This window comes from Crinia signifera, chromosome 1, assembly GCF_055691185.1.
Source record: "Crinia signifera chromosome 1, ASM5569118v1, whole genome shotgun sequence".
NCBI lineage: Eukaryota > Metazoa > Chordata > Amphibia > Anura > Myobatrachidae > Crinia > Crinia signifera.
In genome coordinates, this window is record NC_139217.1 from 57843305 (window position 1) to 57859568 (window position 16264).

Here is a 16264-nt window from a genome sequence, read left to right on the forward strand (position 1 = left end):
CACTACACTCAAGGACATGTCCCCTGTTGAGTGGTCACACCCCCTTTTCCGGAGCGCGCCTTCGGCGCGCGCACAACTACATCCTTCGCTTTTGTCGCCATGGTGGGCCTGCGTACTTTAAATGCCAGGGCCTATTTATAATCCCATTCCCACCCTCCCTCTGCCGCTCTCTTAGCATGTACACTGGCACCACTAACACCGCCCCTCCCCCACCTAAACCCTCTTTTGTCATGGTGCCCCCCCTGTCATTTTATCCTGGATCCGCCCCTGTATATTTGAGAACTGGTGGATAAGGAAAAGGGGACATAGTGGCCCTTATTCAGATCTTTTCGCGTACAAATCTGTTCTCAAAATGGGCAAAACCAAGGTGCACTGCAGGGGGGGGTCAGATGTAACATTTGCAGACAGAGTTAGATTACTGTGAGTTATTTTGTTTCCATGCAGAATAAATACTGGCTGCATTATTTTTACACTGCAATTTAGATCTCAGTTTCAACGCACCCAACCCAAATATAACTCTCTCTGTACATGTTACATCTGCCACACCTGCAGTGCAGCATGGTTTTGTCCATTCTGAGAACAACTTCATCAATGCGATCAGATCTGAATAAGGGCCAGAGACTGGAGAACACTGATGGGCAACGGGAAGGCAGACCTTCTTTGTTATATCTGTTTGTTATAGCCTTTAAAAATTGTTTAAAAGACCTGCTGATATGTTATTATTACAGATTGATGCAGGGCCGGCGCCACCACTAGGCAGGGCTAGGCATTTGCCTAGGGCGCGGGCCACTGGAGGGCAGTACTGAGCCACCAAGGAGAGGTACCATAGAACGTAGGGAGCGGGGAGCAGGTGATACAGTGAGCTTCCCTCTCCCCCCCCATCCCGCCCATGAATCAACGCTTAAACCCCCCCCCCCCTCAGACATGGGGGTGCCACTGCAGTATTGCCCGCACCCCCAATCCCCGTATCGCAGTATCGTCCGCACCCTCCCCCCCAGAGCGTGCGTAGTGCCTGCTGAACCCCCCCCCGCACAGTCGGTGGGGGATTTGCCTGGGGCAGGGGGGAGGCTTGCACCGGTCCTGTCTATGCACATGTGCACATTACTGGAAAAATAGTACAGCGCCCATTTATCTGGAGATTTCAGCAGTGCTGAGGCCTGTGTAGCGGGACTCCGAAGGGTAAGTATTACAAAAAATAGAGAGCACTGTATGCAGTGTGGCGCCCATGTGCACCGCAAACACTGCACCCATTATAAATTATCCACTGACTCAATCCTTCAAAAGTGCTGCACAATACAGAGGTGAAATGAACCAATGAAGGGGGGGGGGGGGGGGGGTGTTTCAGCGTTGATTCACTGGGGGGATGGGGTGGGGAGAGGGAAGCTCACTGTATCACCTGCTCCCTACTTTCTATGGTACCTCTATGGTACCTCTCTCCGCCCTCCAGTGGCCTGTGCCCTAGGCAAATGCCTAGCCCTGCCTAGTGGTGGCACCGGCCCCATGCATAGATGCGCAGTAGCATCTGATCCCTCTAGTGCTCAGGCAGAGAGGAGGGGGCCTGGCTGGAGGAGGCTGCACACTGGCCTCCTCCTCTCTTAAAACACTTCTAGGTTGAGGGCCCTCATATATGGCCCCTTCATTAATTCTGATAGCTGACTGATATTGTTGGAGATGTATCCAATTGGGAGCTTTAAGGGCAGGATGTATTAAAATACATCGCCGCCCTTCGCACCCCCCCCCCCGCCACGATGCCGCCGCATATGTACTAACATATGCGGCTGGCATCGCGGTGCGGTGACGGAGGCCCCCCGCGATACCTGGAATGTGGTGTGCGGGGGGTCTCCATCACCTCCCAGCCGGCTCCTGCATCCCTCACGTGGCGTCACGCCGGGGACAGCTAAGCAAGCTGTCCCCGGCGCCTCCTCCTCCCCCCTGCAGCCGGAAGGACGTCCGGCTGCGTCACTAGGGGGAGGAGAGGTTTACCTTCCAGGGTCCAGGAGGACCCTTCAGGAAGGTAAGCCAGAGGGGGGGTCTGCGAGGCGGCGGGTTTGCGTCGGCGGCACCGGGGGGGTTAAAAGAAGCCCATAGGCTTCTATAGGGTATCGCCACCCAAAGGTGGCGATACCCTTCACTGCGGTATCATTTTTGATACATAGGAAAATGCGGTAAAACCAGGGTTTTACCGCATTTTCCATTTGATACATCTCGCCCTAACAGAGGTAGAATTCACCCAAACCTGGGGGATTGGGAAGATCTGCATGGAGTTTAGGGGGTGATTTTGGCAGCTTACTGAGCACCAGAGACGCTGCCTGTCCAAGCCACCACCGACAATCCCCCTCTTTAACATGCAAGGGGATGTGTAACGAAAACACATCTCCTCGCATGTCTCCGCAGCAGGAGAAATCATCCGATGGTCGCAAACCATCAAATGATTACTCCTGCCTTCGCAAACAGTATGTGGCCTCTGGGACAAAGATGGTGCGGGCGGCTGATGTCACCCATATGGGACGTTTTATGGAGGCCCATAAAACGCCGGACGTTCCCATGGGCAACCCCATTCCCCGCCCGACCCAGTGTCTCCCCGATCCTTGCAAGCGGCTTGGTGACTATGGCAGTTGCCGAAGCCGTTCGCAAAGGAGACCTGCCAGGGCCGGTGCAAGGCACCAGAGTGCCCCAGGCAAGTTAGGGTGGGGGCACCCCAGTGTCTGCCGCCCGGGTACCTGTCCTGCGGCGCTGTAAAGCTGGTGGCGGCAGCGGGGGGTCCCTGCAGTCAATAAGAAATAACGAGCGCTATCCGCCGGGCTATGCGGAAGCGCTTCTGTTTGGAAACACTGGCCGCACGGCGCACGCTGATTGGCTGAATCTCAGCCAATCAGCGTGCGGCCAGTGTTTCCAAAACAGAAGCGCTTCCGCATAGCCCGGCGGATAGCGCTCGTTATTTCTTATTGACTGCAGGGACCCCCCGCTGCCGCCGCCAGCGATTGCGCCGCAGGACAGGTACCCGGGCGGCAAGGGGGGGCTCCAGTGGCCGGCGCCCTAGGCAAATGCCTAGATTTGCCTAGTGGTGGCGCCGGCCCTGAGACCTGCACATCCGCATTATATACCATGCGCAAGCGCAGAGCCCCAAACATCAGAACAGGGACTAATTCGGCCCTGTCCGAACAGATCAGAATAAGGGCCTTAGTGGACTAGATGCACGTGCCATTCATATCAGTAATTCTCCCAGTTGGCAATGTAGGAGCAGTCTCTCCACGTTCAGGGGCTAGTACCGGGTAATCTGCTTGGGAAGTGGGGAAAGCTGCAAAACAACTTATTTTTGTAACAGTTTATTTTTTAAGCGTTAGTAAATAAATATTAGTAAAATAAAAATGTCTGCCAATCACCGGGCTGTCACATTTTACTTATTTTCATATTAAATCTATAATTTTATGAATATACCATTGCACACTAATGTTGGGGAATTTAACATTCTGTCTATGGAAAAACAACCATTGGCAGGTCATGATGCAACTTGTAGTTCCACAGCAATTTGCCTCTCAATTCTGAAGAGTAAAAACAGAGTTGATCACTATTACTCTGGTTTATAATTAACAAATGATGCCTGGTGTTATTCTGCAGTAACCTCACATGTGGCCATTGGCCAATCAGGGGTCAGTATGGTTTATACTGCGTTCTGGGCACTGTATACTACAGAGAGTCACCTGCAGCGCAGCAGCAGCAGCAGAGCACGTCACTAGACCCCGCCTTCTCTCCCGCTGTCAGTGACACCGAGCGGCCCCTAGCGACCGCGGCCTCCATAGCAACCAGTGCCAGCAGCGTCATATCCGGGGTACTGACCCGGCAAGATGGAGGCGATGAGGGAAGACAGGGACTTGCAGGGAGTACGCCAACGCTTTCAATTACAGGCGGATAGTTTCCTGAGGGAAGCTGGGGCCTCGGAGGCCGGTGTGTATCTCAATGTCACCGGGGGAATTAGCAGCATTTACAGGGAAATGTCATCCACCAGAACGATGCACGTGGGGACGACATAGGCAGCTGCACTGTGCTCCCTCATAGGACACTCGCCATTCCCCTGGATAACCCTATATACTTTGTAGTGTATGTGTCCAGTGGGGAAATCAATTTACTAGAAATAAAATAAGAGTAGACCGAAAAGGGGGTACAGAATTTTTTTTATATGAGACAAGCAATCTAGCACTCCTTGTAGTATTATGATATTACCTGTGTGCTCCTGTTCAATACTGACACAATATGCCGCACACTGCAATGATCCTGACACAATATGCTACAGACCGTAATGCCCCAGACATATTATTCCTCACGCCGTAATGCCCCTGACACAATATGCCACACACAGTATTCCCCCTGAAACAATATGCTACACACCGTAATGGCACCGACACAATATGTTACAGACCGTAATGGCACCGACACAATATGCTACACACCATAATGGCACCGACACAATATGCTACAGACCGCAATGGCCCTGACACAATATGCTACAGACCGCAATGGCACCGACACAATATGCTACACACCGAAATGTTCCTGACACAATATGCTACACACCGTAATGGCCCTGACATAATATGCTACACAGCGTAATGCCCCTGACACAATATGCTACACACAGTATTCCCCCTGAAACAATATGCTACACACCGTAATGGCACCGACACAATATGCTACAGACCGCAATGGCCCTGACACAATATGCTACACACCGTAATGGCCCTGACACAATATGCTACACACCGTAATGGCACCGACACAATATGCTACACACCGTAATGGCACCGACACAATATGCTACACACCGTAATGGCACCGACACAATATGCTACAGACCGTAATGGCCCTGACACAATATGCTACACAGCGTAATGGCCCTGACACAATATGCTACAGACCGTAATGCCCCAGACATATTATTCCTCACACCGTAATGCCCCTGACACAATATGCTACACACAGTATTCCCCCTGAAACAATATGCTACACACCGTAATGTCCCTGACACAATATGCTACACACCGTAATGGCACCGACACAATATGCTACAGACCGCAATGGCCCTGACACAATATGCTACACACCGTAATGGCCCTGACACAATATGCTACAGACCGTAATGGCACAGACACAATATGCTACAGACCGTAATGGCCCTGACACAATATGCTACACACCGTAATGGCCCTGACACAATATGCTACACACCGTAATGGCACCGACACAATATGCTACACACCGTAATGGCCCTGACACAATATGCTACACACAGTATTCGCCCTGAAACAATATGCTACACAGCGTAATGGCCCTGACACAATATGCTACACGCCGTAATGGCCCTGACACAATATGCTACACGCCGTAATGGCCCTGACACAATATGCTACACACTGTAATGCCCTGACACAATATGCTACACACCGTAATGGCCCTGACACAATATGCTACACACCGTAATGGCCCTGACACAATATGCTACACACCGTAATGCCCCTAACACAATATGCTACACACCGTAATGGCCCTGACACAATATGCTACACACCTCAATGGCCCTGACACAATATGCTACACACTGTAATGCCCCTGACACAATTTGCTACACACCGTAATGGCCCTGACACAATATGCTACACACCGTAATGGCCCTGACACAATATGCTACACACCGTAATGGCCCTGACACAATTTTGCTACACACCGTAATGGCCCTGACACAATATGCTACACACCGTAATGCCCCTAACACAATATGATGCAAACTGTGTCCCACAGTAAGGCTTCTAATAAATGTTAAATTACCTGCTTGTTGCCAGTGGTCAATGCTCGTTGCCAGTGGGTTACATGATATAAGATGCAGCTTTGCTGAAAGCTACATATCATACCATGTGGCATCAGCAGTTATCTGGGAGTTTCCTAATGCTGGCCACACATCAGACCAACTTTCCTCCAACCATCCAACTAGTTAGTTGGATGGAATAAAAATCTGGTACTGTATGGGGGCAAATGCCAATAAGCAATTTGCTCACAAACTCAGGAGAATGGACAAAAACATTCAGTGAAATTGTTTAAATCAAATGGGTTCAACTACAGTACGTTCCGATTTGGGAAACAAATGACTTAATTACAAATTACATTTGCTCCTATCCAGTACCAGGTTTTTATTCCATCCAACCAACTAGTTGGAGGAACGTTGGTCTGATGTGTGGCCAGCATTATAAGCCTGGTGGGTAAAAATCTTTGCTCTTTTTTGCTTTCAAGTCATAGGGGTGCTATCAAAAATGAATGTGATCACTACAGTACTGTCATTTCTGTAATTAACCAAACATTTTATACTGCCAAAGCCTGAAGTAATATGTGTATGCTGTATTCTAGTTAGCTGGTAGTAAAAGTTTAATTCCCACTGTCGGTGGAATGACTAGTAATGTCACCACAAGCTTGGAAGAAAATAACTGAAATGCTGGTTTGATTTTTGCCCTGCACTACCACACATTTAGCCAGTCATAATACTTTTTGCAGAACAGAATTGTGTTGAAGGACCATTCAACCCCATATCAGCTCCATACAGCCTACTACTGTTTATTTATGGCCTCTGTTTTCCATTACACTGTGATGTGATCAGAATCATTGTTAAGAATGTTTTATTTAATGTGATTCCTAGATACAAATGACGATGAAAAGAAAAAGGAGAAGCCTCTCCCCAGAGTGAACGTCCATTCTGTGTTTTGGATATTGGCCGCAGTTTCATTGTCTTACTATGTCGACTTCCTCCAAGTTCTACAAGAAACCCTGCAGGAAGGCTGGTATGAGATTATTACATGGAGCTATATGTCATGGCACTTATGTTTTATAGAAGGTTGCTTTAGAAAACAGAAGATTGCAGATATACTTTTTAACGGTTGGGAAACCCATACATTCTGTATTTGATTAGTGTTCATTCTAGCACCCGCTATCTTTGAAAACCCATGCAGTTCCTCTTCCCTGCCTGGGGTGTCGCTGTCTGCTGTGGTGTTTCTAGCACAGGCCTGGTTTGCATATCAGTGCTGATATACAGACCACACTGTGGTAGAAGCACTACAGCAGACAGCGACACCCCAGGCAGGGAGGAGGTACTGCATGGGTTTTCAAAGATAGCGGGTGCTAGAATAAACACTATTGATGCCTAATATATGGGTCAGTGCGCATTGACCCTGTGTTTACCATACAGGGAATAAGGCTATATTATTAAATAGATCTGTGCATGAAACCTGCAGCTATTACTGGCACAGATAGTTGTGTTCCCCCCTTTAGTGTCTGAATGTATAACATTATGTGTAATGATTATGTATTTAATAAAAAAAAAAAAAAAATTTGGAAACAACTTATAGATTTAATAAGTAGATATCACCTGCTGCACCAATGGTAGTTCCGCCTCTGCAGAGTATGTTGGAAGTGTGCCAGAGATTGTTTCTTTCTCTGCTGTGCTAAAATGAAACCTATAAACTCTCATAGAACAGTGCCCCAAGTGGCCAGACAGTGAAAACTTTCCTAATCTCCTATATATTTGGCTACATCTGTCACTCAAAGTGGGTGTCTGTGTCTATAACGCTCTGTTCCTGGACTTTCCTCTTAATGTGTGATTGCCTTCATCTGTGCTGAACACCTTTCTGAGAAATTAACCTGTTTAAAACAGGTGATGGCAATCATACATTAAGGGGAAGTCTAGAAACAGAGCATTGTGTCACTCCTGGAGAGGGTCATGTCGGGAGGTATGTGACAGAGAACCAGCCCAGTGAGCCCACAGACAGTGCCAGACACCCACTGCCTTCCCATGTTGCCCAGCACTGCTACTCCACAGCCACCAGGTGAGCGCCGCCCTCCCGCGATTTGCGGCAAAACATCCCCCCCCCCCCGCGCGCCCCCCCCCCCCCCCCCCGCGCGATTTGCGGCAAAAATACCCGCTCCCCCGCGACCCCCCCGACCGCGATTCGCAGCAAAAACACCCCCGCGACCCCCCCTCCCGCGATTCGCTGCAAAAAGAACCCCCCCACGACCCCTCCCGCAATTCGCGGCATAACCACCACCCCGCGACCCCCCCTCCCGCGAATCGCGGCAAACCCTCCCCCGTGACCCCCCCCCCCGATTCGCGGAAAAAACACCCCCCCGCGACCTCCCTCCCGCGATTCGCGGCAAAAAGAACCCCCCCGCGACCCCCCCTTGCACGATTGGCGGCACCCCCCCCTGCGACCCCCCTCCCGCGATTCGCGGCACCCCCCCCCCCCCCCCCCCGCAATTCGCAGCAGCCCCAGGATTAAATGGCACATGCAAAACACTGACATGGCTATGGTCGACAATGAAAAAGGTTGACATGAGTTTTTGAAGATTTATTTTAAATTTTTTAAATTTTTTCATATTCATTGTCATGTGTCGACATGGACACCAATGAAGTGGCACACTTATGTCAACATTTACATGTGTTGACCTTTCTGTGTTGATTTTTTCTTGTGGCGATTCGCGTCACACCCCCCGCAACCCCCCCTCCCGCGATTCGCGGCACCCCCCGTGACCCCCCACCTCCCGCAATTCGCGGCAACCCCCCACCGGAACCCCTGTGAACCCCGCCCTCCCGCGATTCGCGGCACCCACCCCCGCGACCCCCCCTCCCGCAATTCGCGGCACCCCCCGTGATTCGCGGCGGCTCCAGAATTAAATTGCACATGGAAAACACTGACATGGCTATGGTCGACAATGAAAAAGGTTGACATGAGTTTTTGAAGTTTTTTTGTCATTTTTTGAATATTTGCATATTCATTCTCATGTGTCGACATGGACACCAATGAAGTGCCACACTTATGTCAACATTTACATGTGTTGACCTTTCTGTGTTGATTTTTTTCTTGTGGCGATTCGCGTCACACCCCCCGCAACCCCCCCTCCGGTGATTCGCGGCACCCCGGCACCCCCCTCGCGACCCCCCCCCCCCTCCCGCAATTCGCGGCAACCCCCCACCGGAACCCCCATGAACCCCGCTCTCCCGCGATTCGCGGCACCCACCCCCCGCAACCCCCCCCCTCCCGCAAATCGCGGCACCCCCCCCGCGATTCGCGGCAGCCCCAGGATTAAATGGCACATGCAAAACACTGGCACGGCTATGGTCGACAATGAAAAAGGTTGACATGAGTTTTTGAAGATTTATTTAATTTTTTGAATGTTTTCATATTCATTGTCATGTGTCAACATGGACACCAATGAAGTGGCACACTTATGTCAACATTTACATGTGTTGACCTTTCTGTGTTGATTTTTTCTTGTGGCGATTCGCGTCACACCCCCCCACCCCCCCGCAACCCCCACTCCCGCGATTCACGGCACACACACACCCCCCTGCGATTCTCGGCACCCCACCCCGTGACCCCCCCTCCCGTGATTCACGGCACATCCCCCGCGACCCCCCCTACCATGATTCGCCGCAACCCCCGCCCCCGTAACCCCCCTCCCGCGATTTGCGGCAACCCACCCCGCGACCCCCCTCCCGCGATTCTCTGCAATCCCTCCCCTCCCGCGATTCGCAGCATCCACCCCCCCACAACCCCCCCCTCCTGCAATTCGCGGCACCCCCCGCGACCCCCCCTCCTGCAATTCGCGGCACCCTCCGCGACCCCCCCCTCCCGCGATTCGCGGACACCTAAGTTGCAATACAGGGCATCTTTCATACAATTCTAACCATATTTCTCATATACAAACGTTCACAAATTAAGGGGGCGCAGCCCCTTACGACGGTGTGAAGAGCGCCCGTAGGGCGCGATGAATCACCTAGTAAATAATAATTGCTGAACGAAGACTCTAGGTAATTGGATAAATAAATAGCTTTACATTTATGTACTGTTTCTAGTTTATTTTATCTGCTTAGGGACCATGGTTGATGGTTGTGTGTTTTATCTTAGTTTGTGGCTCCTTGTTGGTGCCTTGTCGCTGGTCGTCAGTCTTTCCATTGCACTTTATTGCATCGTTTATCTGGAATGGCGGTGTGGGATTTGTGATTATGATGCGAAGTATCCAGCGCTTGTACCCATCGCTATTGTAACATTCCTAGCGGCAGCAGTCTGGTAAGTTTCCCTTTTTAATATTTCCATTTCATAAAAAAAAAAAATCTTTTAAGAGCGTTAAAACGGTTTGAGAAACGTCTGCAATCCAGCCCAGTGACCCAACGCAGTTTGGATGTTGGAGTCTCCCTCTCGGCTATGGGTCAGAATTTGCGGAGGATGCTAAACGGGGCAGAGATGATGTGGGTGACAGAAAGGCAGGATGTCATTGGGGATCTGCGTCTGGGATTTAAAGCTTTATAGTCCAAGCTTAGTGTATTATCATAGCAGGTCCGTCCCTAAAGCCAACTTTCCTGTCCCAGCTTTTCAGTCTCCTATCCAGACTGCCAACTCTCCTGTCCCTAGTGCCCATTCTACTCTCCCTCCTATGCTAATGTGAGCTGGAGGCAATACAGTGCTGCATAATGTGAGCTGGAGGCAATACAGTGCTGCATAATGTGAGCTGGAGGCAATACAGTGCTGCATAATGTGAGCTGGAGGCAATACAGTGCTGCATAATGTGAGCTGGAGGCAATACAGTGCTGCATAATGTGAGCTGGAGGCAATACAGTGCTGCATAATGTGAACTAGGGCCACAATCTTAAGCCACTTTTAATGATAAAATCTGTACTTTAAATACTTTTATTGCATTCATTTATTACATGTTTTTATATAGCGCACAAATATTCCGCAGTGCATTAAAGAGAGTATTTGAACATTCACACCAGTCCCTGCCCCAGTGGAGCTTACAATCTATATTCCCTACTACATAGACACAAAAACAGACATTCTAGGGTTTATATTGTTGGGAGCCAATTAACCTACCAGTATATTTTTGGATTGTGGGAGGAAACCCACGCAAGCACGGAGAGAATATACAAACTCCACACAGTTAGGGCCACTGTGGGAATAGAACCCATGACCTCAGTGCTGTGAGGCAGTAATGCTAACCATTACACCATCCGTATATTATACTTGAGGCTGTGCCTTTATAATCTCAGCATCTTGTTTGGTGGGGAGTTACTTGGGAAATGCTGAAAATTTGGCTTATCCACAAATTTGTTACCTTTCGTTAAACGTTACAGAAAAATTTGTATGACTCTGTTTTAGATTATGTCAATGATGTGTTTTGAGTATAATATTTAACGGTTACATAATCTTTTTTTTTTTTTTTTTTTGGTTTGCGGTTTCCAGCATTAACGTTTCTCTATGGCCGGTGTGGTCATTTCTCACTCCACTGATACTGTTTACCCAGTTTATGGGATTTGTGATGCTGGTGTCACTCCTTGGATGAGCATGTGGCGGTAAGACCTCTTCCTATATGTAGCACGGGCTAATCTTTCTAATAGCTGCGCAATACTTACAGATGGAGCCAGCCCCCACCAGGGGCGCATGAGACGCTCGCGCGCCCTGTGGCTACGGAGCTGTCTACGGGTCCCTGCCACCTCCCCTGGTGCTCCTCGCCGCCCCATTTCCCCCCCTATCCCTGCCCGTCTCCCTGAAGTGGAGATGGGCAGGGACCCGCAGCGGCGCCGTCCTAAAACTGGGACATGTGTGCGTGTGAGACGCACGCGCATCCCAGTCTGATGGAGCGCCTCTCCGCCGGCGATCGCCAGCGGGACATTCTGGTGATCTTCGGCCAAGGAAGAGAGGCGCTCCATCTGTACAAGGTTAGGGTCACAATAGGTACAATGATCGGTAACATTACATTTATTGTATTTAGCATTGGCTTTATAGCCTTGTGTGTTGTGTGGGTTCTTGTGTTCCTCTGACCGAAGGAAATTGCTTACATCAATTGACTGATTATAAATCAACAAACGCTGTATTATACAATGAAACAAACAAGAAGAATACTCTTCAAAGAAATAGAGATACAGATCTCAGAGAGAGCAATAATATTAACAGATTTAATAACAAATTAAAATAATTAACATAAGGGAATTCCCTATGTACAATTCTTACAACAATTAAAAATCAAACAATCAAAAAAAAAACAGTCGCTGTGAGAGGTGCTGGCATTTTTAGCAAAGTTGGCATTTAAAGGGTTAAATGTAAAGCTCCAACTAAGAAAACCTACTAAGATAAATTTCATTTTAATTGGAATCTATATTTTCATTCAATTATCTGTTTATATTTATTATTTTTCTTCCCCTAGATTTTATACAGGACATTTGGCTGAATATCAATAGAACTGTGAAGATCTTTTCCTGAATATACATCAGATCTTCGCAGCTAACATATGAAGCCAGAAGAGATATCCGTCTTTGGGAATGTTGGTGCATGCATGCTGCTAGAAGCCAAATAGAACACTGAAAATACTGTAAACCACATACCATATATTTTCTTCCAGGTAGCGATGTAATACAAAGACTTCACTGTCACATACTTGACAGGTTATGTTATGCGGGAAAGGGGCACATATACAGATGTGTCCTCATATATCCATCCTCTATAAGTCATGCCATGCAAGATGTCTGGCAGCCAGGTCCTGTGCAGCTCTTCTAACATCGGGTGTCTTTATTTGCTGGAAAATGCATCTTAATCACAACACAATGCCACTAGGACTCATGGGTGGACTGTGCTGGTTAATATGACACTTGTATATTTTGTGTGACTGAGTCTGTATACGCAGCAGAACAGAACTTGTATTGGAAAGAAGCTGCCACTCCTACATTGTAGCACTTCCTGTACAGAGTCAGAGACTCAGTTGCACACAGATATACAAGTGTCACAAATTACTCACCACAGTCTCCTTGTGCGTCCTAGTTGCATTGCGATTAAAGGTGCATACACACGGGGCGACTGGAGCTTTTCAATTTGACTATATAGTCAAAACATGAAGAAAAGTTAGCGCAGATCACACAGTGTATAATACAGCTCGCGATGCCCGATGTGTGCTCCCGTGGGGTCGGCATCACAGGCGACTGTATAATCAAGCCAATTTTGACTATATTGTATACAATCTAGTGTTCGAGTATAGTCAAAATTGCCCATAGTCAAAAGGCGTTCGCGCGGGAAGGAGAGGGAGGGGAGCAGGTAGGGGGTGGCTATCAGAGGAATGCCCTGTGTTTTATGAGCATCCCCATGGGAATGTAGGCATGGCATTCCGGTGTCTGCGGAGTTTAGCTCGCATTATGCAGATGGAGCCGGCCTCTTTCTTGCAGGGGCTGGCGATTCTATCGCCAGCATCCGGCTCTCGCGCACAAGACGCTCGCGAGCTACGGGGCTTTCACTGCTGTCTCCCCCAGTGCCCCTCGCCACCCCGCCGTCACAACTATCCCTGCCTGTCTCTCCCTGAAGTGGAGACCGGCAGGGACCCACAGAGGCGCCGTCCGGAAACTGGGATGCGCATACGTGTGAGACACACGCGCGTCCCAGTCAGATGGAGCGCCTCTGCGCTGGTGATCGCCAGTGCAAGCATGCTGGCGATCCCCAGGCAAGAACCAGGGGCGCTCCATCTGTAAGTCAGTTCAGACTTTTATCTGCGAATGGGAAAAAGTAATTCGATAGTGAGCAACGAATGAATGATTTTTCGCGTACATATCCCCTCGCATGCTACTGATTCGAGTGGCCTACGTCGGGGCAACGCTTACCAACTCACCAGGCAGCGAATATACGCTGCCTAGTAAGCGGGTCTGAATAAGGCTCTTAGACACATTTTCAGCCCGAGAGAAGCAAAAAAGACACTGATGCCAGAAGATTATCATGCGACCTGGCACGCCAAGAGGGGCTTTTTGGCGTGACCCCAACAAACATGTATGAGGACACATCTGTAATTCCTTTATTTAAGTTACCATTACAATGCAAAGCCAATGGCATCTGGATTCATGATAGATTGACTCTAGTTCGACAGTCATAAGGTCGTGCACTATTGTTCGACAGGGTCAAAAGTTTGGCATGGAGAAGGTTGAACTGAAAAAGGTTGACATGAGTTAAAAAAAAAAAAATTTAGCTGATATGTGCCGACAGGCGGTATTTCATGCATTACCATCCACTACGGGTGGAAGGAGTATATTATAGTGTGCTAAGCACAGCAAGGCACCGTGTCTGAAGCGCGGAGAGCCATGTGAGGGGAAGTGGTACACTTAGGCGGTGTCCATACCGACCTATGTCGACATAGACACTAAAAATAAACATGAAAACCTCATGTCAACCTTTTTCCTTTTGACCTTGTCGACCTATAGTGGTCAACCTTATGACTAGACATTGTAGATATAAAATACCATAACCAGAGCCAATACAACTTTGCAGGTTTTGGTAATTTTCAAAAAGAAACATTGGAATTGTATTTACATTCTACCGCGCAGTAACATATTCAGCAGTTTGCCATAATTGTTTATTCTTTTGAATATTGTTTCTTTCCGTACAATACATTGTTTTTTTTTTTTTTTTTTAAAGCTCATTTCATTTCAATTGATGGGTCTGTAACTTGCAGTAGGACCTACAGTATATGAAAAATATACCCTGCCGTTAATCACTGACGGGAGCTGGAAAATGGAAATGACAAAACTCCACTCTACGGAAGATTTTGTTCCAGAAACAAAACCCTAAACAATGTTTCTTTAAATATATTTAAAATGGGTACTTATGTAATATCTGGGCTCCCGTTTTTCTTATGAGACCGAGTCCCCTCGCGGGGCTCGCTGCGCTCACCACGCTTCGGGCATGGTGGCTCGCTGCGCTCGCCACACTATATAAAATCAACTCCATGCGTAGTTGGATAGTAGGGGTATGAAAAAATGGGGTGCATTTAACATGGGAGCCCAGATAATACATAAGTACCTTAAAATGTTATTTTAAAATCAAAATGAACAAAATCTATATAGACTACTTTAATTTTTGGTATGGGTTTTGATATGCAATTATGAATCTGTTTTCAATAAATATTTTATTTTGCTACTAAAGGTTCCTTTATATGTTAATGTTTCTGCTGCTTAAAATTTTTTATTATTGTAAAGCCATTTTTAAACTGTTTGTTATTGAAGCACTGCACTAGAATATGCTGAAGCATATTAGCATATATAAAATCATTATTATCTTAACAGTAAAAAAAAAAATTTAATTAGTAGAATATTGAAATTATGAAATGTTACAGGATTTGCCTAATTCAGAAATGATGCAATTCAAAGAGCAACTGGATTTTTATTTCTCCATTGGCATAGATTTGGAAAAGCACAATAACCATATTGGCAATAAATGGCAATATGTCAAGTACACGACAGGAAGGGCGGAGGCAGCCGAGTGGCTCATCTGCAGAACTAGGTAGGAGGATCAATTTCCATAACTGGATGCAGTCAGTGGTATGTTTAATGCCACCTGGCGAGCTGTGATGGCGACCAGTGCTGATTGCTTGCCGTCACAGTTCGCTTGTCAGTATTCAACCGACCAACCTGCACCCGCCATTTCCATCTCGCAGGGTTTTTACAGCGAGGTGGAAAAGGCAAGGTTCACGGCTAAATGCAGCAGGCCCCCATTGCATTAGCCGCGAACCTTGCCATTAGGGGAAATCCTCTCCGTCCTCTGACAGCGAGCGTGTCTCAGGAATGTTGAATAGGGCAGTGGTTCCCAACCCTGGTCCTCAAGTACCCCCAACAGTGCACGTTTTCCAGGTCACCTGGGAGGTGCCCTCATTATTCAGACACATTTTAAAAGATCCACAGGTGGAGCTAATTATTTTGCCTGTGATTCTGTGTGGAGACCTGGAAAATGTGCACTGTTGGGGGTACTTGAGGACCAGGGTTGGGAACCACTGGAATAGGGCGAGCGGCCGGCTCGTGGGCTAAACGGCGAGACTGGCCGAAAACAAGCCACCCTCGCTGCAGACACCCCCTCGCTGGCGGCATTAACTACCGCCCACAAGGTTAACATCCTCAGTATCTCGACATGATCATGTTGTCAACATACAAATTTTTGCCATGAAATCCAAGAATATGGCATATTAACTTTAGGCTGCAGAATGGAAGGGTGAGAGTTGGGGATAGAGGAGCCACTGCTCTGTCAGATAGATGTTTGCGATGAAACTGCTCAACATGTGACTGATGGGACCCAGAACCCACCACTGCTGCTGGGAGCAGGTAAGTCACCACTAGTCCACCAGAGACAGTCTGTTGACATTCTATCTTGCTGACATTTCAGCAATGTTCTCATGATACATGTTGACATTTTATGATGTCAGCACTATGGGG

General features: G+C 48.1%; 1 protein-coding gene across 1 annotated transcript; it reads left to right on the top strand.

Moving 5' to 3' along the window:
* The first annotated feature begins 3778 nt into the window (after nt 1-3778).
* TMEM128 (transmembrane protein 128) lies at nt 3779-14983 on the top strand. The gene is made up of 5 exons (XM_083157215.1): nt 3779-3945; nt 6680-6821; nt 9942-10103; nt 11274-11383; nt 12235-14983. Exons 1-4 carry the CDS (start codon nt 3846-3848, stop codon nt 11371-11373), a joined length of 504 nt encoding a protein of 167 aa, XP_083013341.1. The 5' UTR covers nt 3779-3845; the 3' UTR covers nt 11374-11383; nt 12235-14983.
* Nucleotides 14984-16264: the final 1281 nt, after the last annotated feature.